The sequence below is a fragment of the Leucoraja erinacea genome, unplaced genomic scaffold, assembly GCF_028641065.1.
Source record: "Leucoraja erinacea ecotype New England unplaced genomic scaffold, Leri_hhj_1 Leri_477S, whole genome shotgun sequence".
NCBI classification, from domain to species: domain Eukaryota; kingdom Metazoa; phylum Chordata; class Chondrichthyes; order Rajiformes; family Rajidae; genus Leucoraja; species Leucoraja erinaceus.
The window spans coordinates 90,001-107,673 of record NW_026576378.1 but is presented as its reverse complement, the minus strand read 5'-3'; the positions used below and the strand labels follow the sequence as shown (position 1 = coordinate 107,673).

The following is a 17,673-nucleotide window of genomic DNA, read 5'->3' as shown; positions in this document are numbered from 1 at the left end:
AGAAACTGGCAGAGAGATGGCAGGCGCAGTTTAATCTGTGCAAGCTTCCTTGAGAAGAGGAAGAGAGAGAGTGGCTACACAAGTGGACAGAGCAGTCGGTGAAGAAGGCAAATGTTCCGCTTGCCTTCATCGGTCAGGGCGTCGAGTACAAGAGTCAGGAAGTCACCATTCAGCTTTATAACACTTTGGTCGGGCCACATGTGGAGTATTGGGGCAGTTCTGGTCGCCCCCATTACAGGATGTGGAGGCTTTGGAGACGGTGCAGAGGAGGGTCACCACAACGGTGCCGGGATTATAGGGGTTTAACCACAGGGAGAGGATGGAGAGGAGGTTCACCAGGATGATGCCGGGATTAGAGGGTATGAGCTCCAGAGGCAGGTTTGGATTGTTTTCTCTTCAATGCTGGAGGTTGAAGGGGACTTGATAGAAGAATATATGATGATGAGAGGGACAGACAGGGTAGACAGTCTCCTGGCCCACAGTTCAGTTTATTGTCCCGTGTACCGAGGTACAGTGAAAAGCTTTTGTTGCGTGCTAACCAGTCAGCGGAAAGACAATACATGATTACAATCGAGCCGTCCACAGTGTACAGATACAGGATAAAGGAATAACGTTTAGTGCAAGGTAAAGACAGTAAAGTCCGATCAAAGATAGTCCAAGGGTCACCAATGAGGTGGATAGTAGTTCAGGACCGCTCTCTAGTTGGTGAGAGGATGGTTCAGTTGCCTGATAACAGCCGGGAAGAAACTGTCCCTGAATCTGGAGGTGTGCGTTTTCACACTTCTATACTTTTTGCCTAGGAAGGAACTGCAGATATTGCTTTAAACGGAAGACACAAAATGCTGGAGTAATTTAGCAGGACAGGCAGCATCTCTGGAGAGAAGACATGGGTGAAGTTTTGGATTGAGGCGGTGCGGTGCTGGCACTGGTGCATGTCGGTGAGACTCTAACACCCCTGTCTGTGTTTCCAGGGTGATATCCAGCAGCTCCTGATCGTGGGGGACCCACGTGCAGCTTACGATTACTGTGACCATTACAGCCCCGACTGTAACACTCCCCTGCCCCACCTACCTCAGGCTCAGGAACCACAGGTCACACAGGTTAGTGACACACCACACCCCGACACAGTCACGGACCACTGCTCCCTCTCTCTGTGTGTCTCTCTGTGTCTCTCTCTCTGTGTCTCTCTCTCTGTGTCTCTCTCTCTGTGTCTCTCTCTCTGTGTCTCTCTCTCTCTCTCTGTCTCTCTCTCTCTCTCTCTCTCTCTCTCTCTCTCTGTCTCTCTCTCTCTCTCTCTCTCTCTCTGTCTCTCTCTGTCTGTCTCTCTCTCTCTCTCGATCTCTCTCTCTCTCTCTCTCTGTCTCTCTCTCTCTCTCTCTCTCTGTCTCTCTCTCTCTCTGTCTCTCTCTCTCTCTCTCTCTCTCTCTCTCTCCTCTCTCTCTACGTCTCTCTGTGTGTCTGTCTGTCTGCCTCTCTCTCCCTCTCTCTCTCTCTCTCTCTGTGTCTCTCTCTGTGTCTCTGTGTCACTCTCTCTGCATCTCTCGGTGTCTCTCTGTGTCTCTCACTCTCTGTCTCTCTGTGTCTCTCTGTCTGTCTGTGTCTGTCTGTCTCTCTCTCTCCCCTCTCCACCCATCGGGGAGGAAGTACAAAAGAGGAATGTCAGAGGGGAATGTGGGGGGTGTTGAGGGTGAGGAGGAGGGGAAAGTGTGGGGGTGGTGGGGGAGTTGGGGGGAGGCTGTACTGTTGTGGTGATGAACATCAAAGGGAGGGGTGGGGGTCGAGAGATGTCTGTCTGTGTCCTGCTGACCCTGTGCTGACCCAACCGTGACCCCCTGCTGACCCAGCCATGACCCTCCCTGCGACATTCCTACTAATCCCGCGAACCTTTCCTCGCTGACTTCTGCTGACCTTCCCATGACCTTTCCCCCACTGACCACCACATCTGGGGCTGCCTTGCGTGGGATCTTGCTGTGCCCCACAGGCCCTGACCTGGGCTCCCGTTCCATTGGCCATGGGGTCCTGACCCCTGACCCTGTGACCCCCTGGCGCCCCCCCCCCCCAAAGTGTGGGGGTGCTGCCCATCTGCCCCACGTTTGGCCCTGACCCCCCCAAACCCCTCAAACCTCTGACGAGTTGATGTATCTCCAGCTTCCTCCGGCAGCTCGTTCCAGACACGGACCCCCCTCCAATCCCCCCCTCTCACCTTAACCCAGTGCCTTCTAGTTTTACAATCCTCTACCCTGGGGGAAAGACTGAGGATTCACTGATTGATTGATTGATTGTATCCATGCCCCAGATGATCTTGTACACCTCAGTCAGCTCATTCCCCAGCCTCCTGTACTCAGGACAGGATAAAGTTCCAGCCTCTCCACCCCCTCCCCAACTCAAGCCGCCAAGCCCAGGTAGCACCCTGCTCAATCTGCTAGACCCCCCCCCACTCCTCACCCCCACCCCCACACCAAACCAGAGGCCCACCACCTCCCCCCCTTACCCCTCACCCCTCACCCCTCCCACCACCCCCCCACCCCCCCCCCCCCCCCCCGCATGTTTGAACACCAGGCCTGTCCCCCCTAATGGAAATATGGTCTCTGTCTATCTCACGGAACAATTGCGTCGATCCCCCGCCGCACACAGCTCTAACCCCCCCTCCACCTCTCCCCCCCTCCCCATCTCCCACCCCTCCCCCCCTCCCCATCCCTCCCTCTCCCCTCCTTTCTCCCCACTCATCCCCCCTCCCCTCTCCCCCTCCCCCCCTCTATCACCCACCCCCCTTCCACCACTCCCTTTCCCATCCTCCCCCCACCCCACCCTCTCTCCTCTCTTTCTCCCCCACCCCCATTCTCCCCCTCTCCCCTCTCCCCCTTCTCCCTCCCTCCACTCTCCCTCTCTCCCCCTCCCTCTTTCCCCCCCCCCCCATCCCAGCTGGTTTTGGCCGCCATATTTCCACTGGTGTTGGAGGGTGAGGTGACCCTTGCCCTCCGCTGACCCCGACGCTGACCCTGACCGCCTCTCCCCTACCCCGCAGCTCCCTCCAGACGTGACGCCAGACGACGGCTACGGTTATTACGGTGCCGACTATGTAGAGTACGGCACCGAGCCGGCACAGGAGGAACGGCATGGGGCAGATACACCTGGCCAGGTAACGGCACACCTGGCAACGCCACACCTGGCAACGCCACACCTTGTGTCCGTGTCTGTGTGTCTGAGTCTGTGTCTGTCCGTGCTCACCTCTCTCAGCTTCATGTCAGTCCCTCTCCATCATTCATGTGTATCCATCCCTTCCTTTCTCTCACCCCACCTCCCCCTCCTTTATTCATTTCCCCCCCCCCATGTTATTTATTCCCCCCCCTCCCCCCCCATGTTATTCATCCCCCCCCTTCCCCCCCATGTTATTCATGTCTGTGCATTCCATCAGTACATTTTTCAGACGCAGAAACCCATCTCATTCATCAAAGAGAGCGGACGTTTTCTGGTCAAACTAACACTAAGGTCGTAGCATCGGGGGTTTCCTCCAAACAAACGTTCACCTCCCAGAAGAGGGAGAGGCAGGAGGGCAGAGCGCCGGCCAGGTCCACCTGAGGGGCAAGGTAGCGAACACCAAGCGGATCTATCCACATGAAGGCTGGAAGATCTCAGCTCCCCTTCCCTGCGGCCCCTGCGGCCCCTGTGGGCCGGCGTTCCCTGCTCCCCGCTACTCCAGCATTAACGCCCATCTCTGTGCCCCCAGGAAGTCAACAATGTGTTGCCAGAACAGACGGCGGAGGAGTACTACTACGAGACGTATGAGGGCACGACCAGCTCTTCAGCGGCCAGTGAGAGGGCCAACCAGGTTTGTGCCCAAGGGGGGGGGGGGGGGTAAATGTACAGGATGAGTGTGGTGCTGGAGACTTCTCTTCGAGGGACATGTATGAAGGAACTGCAGATGCTGGTTTACACTGAAGATAGACACAAAGTGCTGGAGTAACTCAGCGGGACAGGCAGCATCTCTGGAGAGAAGGAATGGGTGATGTTTGGGGTCGAGTCTGAAGAAAGGTCTGGTCTTGAAACGTCTCCAGAGATGCTGCTGCCTGTCCCGCTGAGCGACTCCGGCACTTTGTGCCTGTCCACACCTCTACGGTGTCTGCGACAGCTGTGGGTCGCCAATCACCAATCAATCATTGATCACTGATCAATCACTGATGAGCGGCACTGGACAGGGGCTGGCGGGGTGGGGAACCTGGCGATTTGCGGGATGGTTTTGTCTTTCACCGCGCATTACTGTCGGATTTTATCTGCAACAAATTGGCAATTTGTTTTAAATCCGTCGGCTGTTGAAGTCCGGTTGTTGAACCGAGCGAACTGGAGCGGAATGTTTAACCAGTCTCTGCTTTGTTTGATCCAGTCCGCCCCACTGAGCCCGTCCCCACATTGTCCCCACCACCTCCCCATCCCCACTGGACATCTGGACCAGTGCTGCCCACATTGTCCAGACCACCCCCCCCCCCACTGGCCCCTTCCCCACATTGTCCACCCCCCCCCCCACTGGCCCCTGGCCCCTTCCCCACATTGTCCACCCCCCCCCCACTGGCCCCTTCCCCACATTGTCCCGGCACCCCCCCCCCACTGGCCCCTTTCCCCACATTGTCCACCCCCCCCCCCTGGCCCCTTCCCCACATTGTCCCACCCCCCCCCCCCCACTGGCCCCTTTCCCCACATTGTCCCCCCCCCCCCCACTGCCCCCTTCCCCATTGTCCACCCCCCCCCCCACTGGCCCCTTCCCCACATTGTCCACCCCCCCCACATTGTCCCCCCCCCCACCACTCCCCTTCCCCACATTGTCCACCCCCCCCCCCCACTGGCCCCTTCCCCACATTGTCCCCCCCCCCCCCCACTGGCCCCTTCCCCACATTGTCCACCCCCCCCCCACTGTTCCCCACATTGTCCACCCCCCCCCCCCCCACTGGCCCCTTCCCCACATTGTCCACCCCCCCCCCCCTGGCCCCTTCCCCACATTGTCCACCCCCCCCCCCCTTCCCCACATTGTCCACCCCCCCCCCCACTGGCCCCTTCCCCACATTGTCCACCCCCCCCCCACTGGCCCCTTCCCCACATTGTCCACCCCCCCCCCACTGGCTCCTTCCCCCATTGTCCCCCCCCCCACTGGCCCCTTCCCCACATTGTCCACCCCCCCCCCCCCCTTCCCCACATGTCCACCCCCCCCCCCCCGCTGCACTGGCCCCTTCCCCACATTGTCCACCCCCCCCCACTGGCCCCCTTCCCCACATTGTCCCCCCCCCCCCCCCCACTGGCCCCTTCCCCACATTGTCCACCCCCCCCCCACTGCCCCTTCCCCACATGGTCCCCCCCCCCACTGGCCCCTTCCCCACATTGTCCACCCCCCCCCTGGCCCCTTCCCCACACCACCCCCCCCCCCCCCCCTGGCCCCTTCCCCACATTGTCCACCCCCCCCACTGGCCCCCCCCACATGGTCCACCCCCCCCCCACTGGCCCCTTCCCCCACATTGTCCACCCCCCCCCCCCACTGGCCCCTTCCCCACATTGTCCACCCCCCCCCACTGGCCCCCCCCCCCACATGTCCACCTGGCCCCTTCCCCACATTGTCCACCCCCCCCCCCCCCCCCCACTGGCCCCTTCCCCACATTGTCCACCCCCCCCCCCCTGGCCCCTTCCCCACATTGTCCACCCCCCCCCCCCCCGACTGGCCCCTTCCCCACATTGTCCACCCCCCCCCCCCCCCCACTGGCCCCTTCCCCACATTGTCCACCCCCCCCCCCCCCCCTGGCCCCTTCCCCACCATTGTCCACCCCCCCCCCACTGGCCCCTTCCCCACATTGTCCCACCCCCCCCCCCACTGGCCCCTTCCCCACATTGTCCACCCCCCCCCCCCCCTTCCCCCGGCACATGGCCCCTTCCCACATGGATCCCCACTGGACCACCTGGACCAGTGCTGGCTCAGACACAAACTACTAATGTCATTCCAATCTCTCTGCAATGAATACTGGCACAATTACAAAACGTAAATTGTTTTTCCAGAGACAAACAGGAGTGTGGAGCCTGCCTGTCACTATTCACTCAAATAAACACCTCACAGCTCCCAGGTTCAGCCCCTTCAGCGCTGTCTGTGTGGAGTTTGCACATCCTCCCCGTGACCAGGCGCTCTGGTTTCAACCCACGTCCCAAAGACGTGCGGGGAGAGGGGGTTACAAGGGATATAAGTGGGGAATCTCTGGGCTGGCAGAGCCTGGATGGGTCGAGTGGCCTGTCTGCCAGAGCCTGTGTCTGTCAGTCTGGCAATGTCATCACCCTCCTGTCAACCCCCCCTCCTTGGTCACCCCCTCCCCTGTCTCCCCCCCTCCCCCAGTCTCCCCCTCCCCCAATCTCCCCCGATCTCCCGTCACTGCTAAAGTCAGTGGACACTGGTCAAAAAATGCAAGACTGTTCTAAACTCCGAGCCCGGTCTCGCCTCCATGCTGGGACACGTTTGCAAAGGCAGCCCGGAGATGAATCCTGTTCCCTACGCTGCCTGATCCCTACAAACATCCTTTCCCAAACGAGCGTCTTGCTGACTAATGAGGGGAGGGTGGTCTCGGCCCGGGGACCCGCCCTACCCATCTCCATGCTCCTTTGCAAACGATGTGGTGTCTCTGGGCAACGCTTTGCTAACATGATGCTTGTATCATCTCCACCCCGAACCATCGCAAATCGCCCGCTTAGAGGGAGGAGACTGGCAACGAGGAGGAGGAGGAGGAGGAGGAGTATACAGAGTACCTGACCGAAGACCACAGCGAGTATTACCCTGACCAAGCTGCTGCAGGAAACCAGCACAACCTCAACCAACCTCAACCCACACAGTACCGTGTCAAAGGGCAGCATCCAGAAGGCCTTGACCCCAAAGGCCTTGACCCCGAAGGCCATGACCCCAAAGGCCTTGACCTTGATAAGCCTAACCCCAATGAATATGACCCCAAAGAGTATGACCCCAATGAATATGACCCCAATGAATATGACCCCAAAGAGTATGATCCCAAAGAGTATGACCCCAATGAATATGACCCCAAAGAGTATGACCCCAAAGAGTATGACCCCACTGGACAGGGCCCTAATGGACACCAGCCCAAGGAGTCTGAGGCAGAGGGTCGAGATGTAAAAGGTTCTTCTGCCAAAGGAGCTGGTGACAATGAGGAGGACTTTAAGGCCTACGATGTTGAATATGACCCCAGTGAAAATGGCCCTAATCAAGTGGAAGAGGAATATTATTACGAGTATACTGAATACGAGGACAACAGCCCAGTGGACTCATCCACCGAGGATGTTGGTCCAGGGGTGGCAGCCGAAACAAGTGTGAGTCTTCCCCACACCCTCTGCATGCTTCACCTCCACCCCCACCCAGCACAGAGACAGGCCTTTCGGCCCACTACCTCCATGCCCACCATCATCCCAGCCTATTGACCGGCATTGCTACCATCTCCCTGCTTCCTTCCTACCCAGGTGTCTCTGAAACATGAGAATCGCCCCTCACTACCCACAGTCAACCTGTGTCGTCCACTCCAGAATTAGGCCATTCGGCCCATCCAGTCTACTCTGCCATTCAATCATGGCTGATCTATCTTTCTCTCCTAACCCCATTCTCCTGCCTTCTCCCCATAACCCCTGACTCCTTTACTAATCAAAAATCTATCTATCTCCGCCTTAAATATATCCACTGACTTGTGGCCTCCACAGCCGTCTGTGGCAAAGAATCCCACAGATTCACCACCCTCTGACTAAAGAAATTCCTCCTCATCTCCTTCCTAAAGTAACATCCTTTAATTCTGGTCCTAGACTCTCCCCACTGGTGGAAACAATAGACAATAGGTGCAGTAGTAGGCCATTCGGCTCTTTGAGCCAGCACCGCCATTCAATGTGATCATGGCTGATCCACATCCACTGTATGTATCCAGGCTACGCTGAGAGAGAGACTGATGGGTCTGTGATCCCATCTATGCTCCAGTGAGCTTCAGTGTCACCCGGCACAGAATCATCTTGTCTGTGAACGCTGCTCTCATCCTGGCATGGGAATGCTGTGTCCGTTAAAGTGCCTGTCTAGACTCCTCCGCAACGGTCGGCACGGTGGCGCAGCGGGTAGAGCTGCTGCCTCACAGCGCCAGAGACCCGGGTTCCATCCTGACTACAGGTGCTGTCTGTACGGAGTTTGCACGTTCTCCCCATCACCTGCGTGGGTTTTCTTCGGGTGCTCCAGTTTTCTCCCACACTCCAAAGACGTGCGGGTTTGTAGGTTAATTGTCTTGGTGTAAATGTAAATTGTCCCTAGTGTGTGTAGGATAGTGTTAGTGTGCGGGGATCGCTGGTCGGTGCGGACTCAGTGGGCCGTAGGGCCATTTCCGTGCTGTATCTCTAAACTAAAAATGCAGTCACAGTATCTGTCACTGTTACACTCTGTGGCAGCTGTGACAATGTGCGGGGCGTTGGTCTGACCCAGATTAGAGCTCGGGGTCCAGAGTGGAGTTGAATGGATGAGGTAGCATTGGTGTGGTGATAGGCGGCAGGATGTTTGCAAATGACACCTGCTTGTTCTTGGGGTACAGGTACCGCTCAACCTCCTCCAGGTGACATTCTTCCCCACATCCTTCCCACGGTGCGGTGACCAGCACTGTACACAGTGGTCCAATCTGGGTAGCGTAATGATTCATACAGCTACGTATTTGTGCTCTAGGATCTTGCTGCCTAAGTGATCAATTGCCCAAATGATCAATATCCAATTGCCCAGGTCCCTGCCAATCACTGTGTAAGTTGCATAATCACTTCCTGCTTATCTGAGGTCAATTCCATCGGCCATTCCTTGGCCACTTTCGCTATTGGTCAAGATCCTGTTGTAGCCGGAGAACACCCTTCTTCACTGTCCACAGATCTGGCGTCATCTGCAAACTTACCGATCTCGTCACACGAGTTAGTGGTGGATCCAGTAGTGGTCACTGCCAGACATCAATGACCACTGGTCTAATCTGAACACTGCCAGTCTTCTGTCCAGTCTGCTATCCCAACCTCTGGACCAGACCACCATGTGAAGCCTTGTCAAAGGGGTGCAGCGGGTAGAGCTGCTGCCTCACAGCCCCAGAGACCCGGGTTCCATCCTGACTATGGGTGCTGTCTGTACGGAGTTTGCACGTTCTCCCCGTCACCTGCGTGGGTTTTCTCCGGGTGCTCCGGTTTCCTCCCACACTCCAAAGACATGCAGTTTGTAGGTTAATTAGCCTGGTATAAATTGTAAATTGTCCCTAGTGTGTGTGGGAAAGTGTTAGTGTGCGGGGATCGCTGGTCGGCATGGACTCGGTGGGCCGAATGGCCTGTTTCCGTGCTGTATCTCTAAAGTCTAAAATGTGCAGGAGAGTGCTAGTGTACTGGAAGATCGCTGGTCAGGACGGACTCGGTGGGCCGAAGGGCCTGTTTGCACGCAGTATCTCTAAACTAAACAACATTGGCCATCCTCCAGTTAGAAACATAGAAACATAGAAATTAGGTGCAGGAGTAGGCCATTCGGCCTTCGAGCCTGCACCGCCATTCGATATGATCATGGCTGATCATCCAACTCAGTATCCCGTACCTGCCTTCTCTCCATACCCCCTGATCCCTTTAGCCACAAGGGCCGCATCTAACTCCCTCTTAAATATAGCTAGTTCTGAGCACCTGACCCGTGCCTGACACAGCCGGGTCCCCAACGTCTCCACATGGCTCCCTGGGTCACCAGGTTGTCTGTGGCCATGTGTTCACAGTGATGTCCTGCTGGACCCGTCACTTAAGCCCCACCACTCAACACTGCTCATCTCACCCCCTCCCACCATGACCTCCACAGTCAATGAGAAGAACTCGCTCGCTCGCCCTTCCGCTGAGGGTCCACAATGGGACCACCACGCTGAACCTCAAGACACATCTCTCCTGGTTAATCTTTGGCTCTGAAGAAACCTTCAGCCTGTGGCCAAATATATCCCATGTCCTCCATTTGCCCCCTGACTTCATTCTGAAATCATAAGGTCATAAGGAATAGGAGCAGAATTAGGCCATTCGGCCCTTCAAGTCTACTCCGCCATCCAATCATGGTCGATCTATGTCTCCCTCCTAACCCCATTCTCCTGCCTTCTCCCCATAACCCCTGACATCCGCACTAATCAACAATCTATCTATCTCTGCCTTAAAAATATCCATTGACTTGGCCTCCACAGACGTCTGTGGCAATGAGTTCCACAGATTCACTAACCTCTGACTAAAGAAATTCCTCCTCATCTCCTTCCTAAAAGAACGTCCTTTAATTCAGAAGGTAAATGTGCCTCGACATCATCCCATTCCCTCCATGGCTCTGCGACATGCCTAAGATCAGGTCTGTACATCCTCTAACCCCTCTCTGGTGGAACTCTCAAAATATTGTCTCCATTGACCACTAACAAAGTGGGCCATGATGATCATGGGGCCATCTCGCCCCATCTCCACCCCATGTCTACATTGGCCAAGTTAGATCCTCCATCTCTACCCTGTGTCTCCTCCATCTCTACCCTGTGTCTCCTCCATCTCTACCCTGTGTCTCCTCCATCTCTACCCTGTGTCTCCTCCATCTCTACCCTGTGTCTCCTCCATCTCTATCCTGTGTCTCCATCTCTCCCCTGTGTCTCCATCACTAACCTGTTCCTCCTCCATCTCTACCCTGTGCCTCCTCCATCTCTACCCTGTGTCTCCATCTCTCCCCTGTGGCACCCTATCTACCCTGTGTCTCCTCCATCTCTACCCTGTGCCTCCATCTCTTCCCTGTGTCTCCTCCATCTCTACCCTGTGTCTCCTCCATCTCTACCCTGTGTCTCCTCCATCTCTACCCTGTGTCTCCTCCATCTCTACCCTGTGTCTCCTCCATCTCTACCCTGTGTCTCCTCCATCTCTACCCTGTGTCTCCATCTCTACCCTGTGTCTCCTCATCTCTACCCTGTGTCTCCATCTCTACCCTGTGTCTCCTCCATTTCTCTACCCTGTGTCTGTGTCTCCATCCTATCTCTACCCTGTGTCTCCTCCATCTCTACCCTGTGTCTCCTCCAGCTCTACCCTGTGTCTCCTCTCCATCTCTACCCTGTGTCTCCTCCATCTCTACCCTGTGTCTCCATCTCTACCCTGTGTCTCCATCTCTACCCTGTGTCTCCTCCATCTCTACCCTGTGCCTCCTCCATTTCTACCCTGTGTCTCCTCCATCTCTACCCTGTGTCTCCATCTCTACCCTGTGTCTCCATCTCATCTCTACCCTGTGTCTCCATCTCTACCCTGTGTCTCCATCTCTACCCTGTGTCTCCTCCTCTCTCTACCCTGTGTCTCCTCCATCCCTGTCTCTACCCCTGTGTCTCCATGTGTCTACCCTGTGTCTCCTCCATCTCTACCCTGTGTCTCCTCCATCTCTACCCTGTGTCTCCTCCATCTCTACCCTGCTCCTCCTCCACTACTATCCTTCGCCTCCTCCATTACTACGTTGTGTCTCCTCCATCTCTACCCTGTGCCTCCTCCATCTCTCCATCCTATCCTGTGTCTCCTCCATCTCTACCCTGTGTCTCCATCTCTGGTCTCCATCTCTACCCTGTCCCTCCCTCCCATCTCTACCCTGTGTCCTCGCTATGTCCTGTCTCTCATCTCTACCCTGTGTCTCCTCCATCTCTACCCTGTGTCTCTCCTCCACTCTACCCTGTGTCTCCTCCATCTCTACCCTGTGTCTCCTCCATCTCTACCCTGTGTCCTCCTCCATCTCTACCCTGTGTCTCCTCCATCTCTACCCTGTGTCTCCATCTCTACCCTGTGTCTCCTCCATCTCTACCCTGTGTCTCCTCCTATCTGCTACCCTGTGTGTCTCCATCTCTACCCTGTGTCTCCTCCTATCTCTACCCTGTGTCTCCATCTCTACCCTGTGTCTCCTCCATCTCTACCCTGCGTCTCCTCCATCTCTACCCTGTGTCTCCTCCATCTCTACCCTGTGTCTCCTCCATCTCTACCCTGCTTCTCCTCCATCTCTACCCTGTGTCTCCTCCATCTCTACCCTGTGTCTCCTCCATCTCTACCCTGTGTCTCCTCCATCTCTACCCTGTGTCTCCTCCATCTCTACCCTGTGTCCTCCATCTCTACCCTGTGTCTCCTCCATCTCTACCCTGTGTCTCCATCTCTACCCTGTGTCTCCTCCATCTCTACCCTGTGTCTCCTCCATCTCTACCCTGTGTCTCCTCCATCTCTACCCTGTGTCTCCTCCATCTCTACCCTGTCTCCATCCTCCATCTCCTACCCCCTGTGTCTCTCCACCCATCTCTACCTGTGTGCCTCTCCCTGTGTCTACCCCTGTGTCTCCTCCATCTCTACCCTGTGTCTCCTCCATCTCCTTCCTGCACCTCCTCCTCCATCTCTACCCTGTGTCTCCTCCATCTCTACCCTGTGTCTCCTCCATCTCTACCCTGTGTCTCCATCTCTACCCTGTGTCTCCTCCATCTCTACCCTGTGTCTCCATCTCTACCCTGTGTCTCCTCCATCTCTACCCTGTGTCTCCTCCATCTCTACCCTGTGTCTCCTCCATCTCTACCCTGTGTCTCCTCCATCTCTACCCTGTGTCTCCATCTCTACCCTGTGTCTCCTCCATCTCTACCCTGTGTCTCCTCCATCTCTACCCTGTGTCTCCTCCATCTCTACCCTGTGTCTCCTCCTCTACCCTGTGTCTCCTCCATCTCTACCCTGTGTCTCCTCCATCTCTACCCTGTGTCTCCTCCATCTCTACCCTGTCTCCTCCTCCATCTCTACCCTGTGTGTCTCCTCCATCTCTACCCTGTGTCTCCTCCATCTCTACCCTGTGTCTCCTCCATCTCTACCCTGTGTCTCCATCCTTCTCTACCCTGTGTCTCCTCCATCTCTACCCTGTGTCTCCATCTCCTCTCCCCTGTGTCTCCTCCATCTCTACCCTGTGTCTCCTCCATCTCTACCCTGTGTCTCCATCTCTACCCTGTGTCTCCTCCATCTCTACCCTGTGTCTCCTCCATCTCTACCCTGTGTCTCCTCCATCTCTACCCTGTGTCTCCTCCATCTCTACCCTGTGTCTCCTCCATCTCTACCCTGTGTCTCCTCCATCTCTACCCTGTGTCTCCTCCATCTCTACCCTGTGTCTCCTCCATCTCTACCCTGTGTCTCTCCATCTCTACCCTGTGTCTCCTCCATCTCTACCCTGTGTCTCCTCCATCTCTACCCTGTGTCTCCATCTCTACCCTGTGTCTCCTCCATCTCTACCCTGTGTCTCCTCCATCTCTACCCTGTGTCTCCTCCATCTCTACCCTGTGTCTCCTCCTTCTCTACCCTGTGCCTCCTCCATCTCTACCCTGTGTCTCCTCCATCTCTACCCTGTGTCTCCCTCCTCTCACCTCTCCTCCATCTCTACCCTGTGTCTCCTCCATCTCTACCCTGTGGGACCAAGTCCCACATTCTCCCGGCCTGGTCCCTACTCCAATCTTCATTGGATGATCCTCGTCACATCTGCCCTGGTGATGTCCCCAATCACGAGTGAGATCGGAAATACAAACGGGGGTATGGGAACACTCAGCGGGCCGGACATCGTCCGAGTGTCCGAGGGAGAGAACCGTTCAATGTTCACAACCACATAGATGGGGGAGGAGAGGGCCGGTCAGTTTCCAGACTCAGCGGGGGAGGGGGGATATCTGGGATGAGGTGGAAGGGGGGGTGGGGAGGTAGTGTGGGGGGGGGGGGAGCGGGAAGGAGAGGGGGGAGGAGAGGGGGGAAGGGATGATGAGATACAGAGACCTCTCTTTGATCTCACCAGGGGGATCTGATCTTCAAGGTTCAGGGGTCACGGAGTAGGGGGGGTCAAGTGTTCAGGGGTCATGGAGCCACAGGGAGTCGGGGGAGGGGGCAAGGGGTCGTCTGGAGATGGGGGGTCACAGCCGAAACACTGCCCCTGAGGAGGGCCTCTTGTGGTCAAAGAGGTCAAGGAGGGGTCAGGGAGGGATCATGGGGGTGGCCAAAGGTCAGGGAGTTGTGGGGTTCAAGGGGATGCGGCTAGGGGGAGTCTCTGCTCCTGGGCTGTCCTGGGCTGAGCCCGGGTAAACCTTCTCTGTCTGCAGGTGAACACCCAACTCATGGGCACTGAGGGGAGAGAGAGGGCAGAAGGGGGAGCCGGCCGTGGTGGAACCGGTAATGGGGGGGGGGGGGGGGGAGAGGGAGAGAAGGGGGGGAGGGGCACACGATGGGCCGAGGGGTCTAACCCTCACCCACACTGAATAAGGGGGGTGGGATGTCAAATGCGATAGTGGAGGATGGAGTTAAAGGGAAAGGGTTTCTTAAATGTGTGAGCGGAGAGACGGGTGTAAAATGGGGGTAGAAGCAATAGGTAGCAAGGTGAAAAGTAAACGTGGCAGGCAGACAAAACCCGGGCAAAAATCAAAAAGGGCCACTTTTCAACATAATTGTATAAGGGGTAAGAATGTTGTAAAAACAAGCCTGAAGGCTTTGTGTCTCAATTCAAGGAGCATTCGTAATAAGGTGGATAAGTTGAACGTGCAGATAGCTATTAATGACTATGATATAGTTGGGATCACGGAGACATGGCTCCAGGGTGACCAAGGCTGGGAGCTGAACATCCAGGGATATTCAATATTCAGGTGGGATAGACAGAAAGGAAAAGGAGGTGGGGTAGCATTGCTGGTTAGAGAGGAAATTAACGCAATAGAAAAGAAGGACATTAGCTTTGAGGATGTGGAATCGATATGGGTAGAGCTGCGAAACACTAAGGGGCAGAAAACGCCAGTGGAAGTTGTGTACAGGCCACCTAACAGTAGTAGTGGAGTTGGGGATGGCATCAAACAGGAAATTAGAAATGCGTGCAACAAAGGTAAAACAGTTATAATGGGTGACTTCAATCTACATATAGATTGGGTGAATCAAATTGGCAGGGGTGCTGAGGAAGAGGATTTCTTGGAATGTATGCGGGATAGTTTTCTAAATCAACATGTAGAGGAACCAACGAGAGAGCAGGCTATTCTAGACTGGGTATTGAGTAATGAGGAAGGGTTAGTTAGCAATATTGTTGTGTGTGGCCCCTTGGGCAAGAGTGACCATAATATGGTTGAGTTCTTCATTAGGATGGAGAGTGACATTGGTAATTCAGAAACAAGGGTCCTGAACTTAAAGAAAGGTAACTTTGAGGGTATGAGACGTGAATTGGCCAAGATAGACTGGCAATTGATTCTTAAAGGATTGACGGTGGATATGCAATGAAAGGCATTTAAACACTGCATGGATGAACCACAACAATTGTTCATCCCAGTTTGGCAAAAGAATAAATCAGGGAAGGTAGTGCATCTGTGGATAACAAGGGAAATCAGGGATAGTATCAAAACAAAAGATGAAGCGTACAAATAAGCCAGAAAAAGCAGCCTACCAGAGGACTGGGAGAAATTCAGAGTCCAGCAGAGGAGGACAAAGGGCTTAATTAGGAAAGGGAAAATAGATTATGAAAGAAAACTGGCAGGGAACATAAAAACTGACTGCAAAAGCTTTTATAGATATGTGAAGAGAAAAAGATTAGTTAAAATAAATATAGGTTCCTTGCAGTCAGAAACAGGTGAGTTGATCATGGGGAACAAGGACATGGCAGACCAATTGAATAACTACTTTGGTTCTGTCTTCACTAAGGAAGACATCAATAATCTGTCGGAAATAGCAGGGGCCCGGGGGTCAAATGAGATGGAGGAACTGAGTGAAATCCAGGTTAGCCGGGAAGTGGTGTTAGGTAAATTGAATGGATTAAAGGCCGATAAATCCCCAGGGCCAGATAGGTTGCATCCCAGAGTACTTAAGGAAGTAGCCCCAGAAATAGTGGATGCATTAGTGATAATTTTTCAAAACTCTTTAGATTCTGGAGTAGTTCCTGAGGATTGGAGGGTAGCTAATGTAACACCACTTTTTATAAAGGGAGGGAGAGAGAAAACGGGGGAATTACAGATCAGTTAGTCTAACGTCGGTAGTGGGGAAACTGCTAGAATCAGTTATTAAAGATGGGATAGCAGCACATTTGGAAAGTGGTGAAATCATTGGACAAAGTCAGCATGGATTTACGAAAGGTAAATCATGTCTGATGAATCTTATAGAATTTTTCGAGAATGTAACTAGTAGAGTGGATAAGGGAGAACCAGTGGATGTGTTATATCTGGACTTTCAGAAGGCTTTCGACAAGGTCCAAGGTCACATAAGAGATTAGTATACAAACTTAAAGCACATGGTATTGGGGGTTCAGTATTGATGTGGATAGAGAACTGGCTGGCAGACAGGAAGCAAAGAGTAGGAGTAAACGGATCCTTTTCACAAAGGCAGGCAGTGACTAGTGGGGTACCACAAGGCTGGGACCCCAGCTATTTACAATATATACTAATGATTTGGACGAGGGAATTGAATGCAACATCTCCAAGTTTGCAGATGACATGAAGCTGGGGGGCAGTGTTAGTAGTGTGGAGGATGCTAGGAGGCTGCAAGGTGACTTGGATAGACTGGGTGAGTGGGCAAATGCATGGCAGATGCAGTATAATGTGGATAAATGTGAGGTTATCCACTTTGGTGGCAAAAACAGGAAAGTAGACTATTATCTGAATGGTGGCCGATTAGGGAAGGGGGAGATGCAACGAGACCTGGATGTCATGGTACGCCTATCATTAAAAGTAGGCATGCAGGTGCAGCAGGCAGTGAAGAAGGCAAATGGTATGTTAGCATTCATAGCTATTGAGTATAGGAGCAGGGAGGTTCTACTGCAGTTGTACAGGGTCTTGGTGAGACCACAGCTGGAGTATTGCGTACAGTTTTGGTTTCCTAATCTGAGGAAGGACATTCTTGCCATTGAGGGAGTACAGAGAAGGTTCACCAGACTGATTCCTGGGATGTCAGGACTTTCATATGAAGAAAGACTGGATAGACTCGGTTTGTACTCGCTAGAATTCAGAAGATTGAGGGGGGATCTTATAGAAACTTACAAAATTCTTAAGGGGTTGGACAGGCTAGATGCAGGAAAATGTTGGGGAAGTCCAGAACAAGGCACACAGTTTAAGGATAAGGGGGAAATCTTTTAGGACCGAGATGAGGAAAACATTTTTCACACACTGTGGAAAATTGGTGAATCTCTGGAATTCTCTGCCACAGAAGGTAGTTGAGACCAGTTCATTGACTATATTTAAGAGGGAGTTAGATGTGGCCCTTGTGGCTAAGGGGATCAGAGGGTATGGAGAGAAGGCAGGTACAGGATACTGAGTTGGATGATCAGCCATGATCATATTGAATGGTGGTGCAGGCTCAAAGGGCCGGATGGCCTACTCCTGCACCTAATTTCTATGTTTCTATGTTTTCTATGACTGACTACAGACTGCGGACACTGGCCTCCCCCCCCCCCCCCCCCCCCCCTCTCTCTCTCTCTCCCTCTCTCCCCCCTCCTGGGGTGGAGCTGCTCCCTCAGTGTGGGGTCCATCTGGCCGCCCATTATCCACAGTGCAGGAGGTCTGGCCCTGTGGTCAGACCCACAGAGGCTGCACTGACCACCCGCACACACACGTACACACACAGCGAGCAGCAAATGAGCAGTGGTCAGTGACCAACACAGAGAGACAGAGAGAGAGGCAGAGAGAG

At 54.4% G+C, this 17,673-nt stretch overlaps 1 protein-coding gene across 1 annotated transcript in view; it reads left to right on the top strand.

Annotated features, from left to right (window-relative positions):
• Positions 1 to 971: 971 nt before the first annotated feature.
• Positions 972 to 17,673, top strand: part of LOC129693918 (collagen alpha-1(XI) chain-like) — a gene marked incomplete at its 5' end in the record, with an annotated part of 65,658 nt that continues 48,956 nt past the window's right edge. Inside the window, 4 exons of the mRNA XM_055630651.1 lie at positions 972 to 1,100; positions 3,026 to 3,139; positions 3,728 to 3,829; positions 6,715 to 7,341. Of these exons, the coding sequence (XP_055486626.1) occupies positions 972 to 1,100; positions 3,026 to 3,139; positions 3,728 to 3,829; positions 6,715 to 7,341 (972 nt within the window). The remainder of the gene's footprint in view (positions 1,101 to 3,025; positions 3,140 to 3,727; positions 3,830 to 6,714; positions 7,342 to 17,673) is intronic.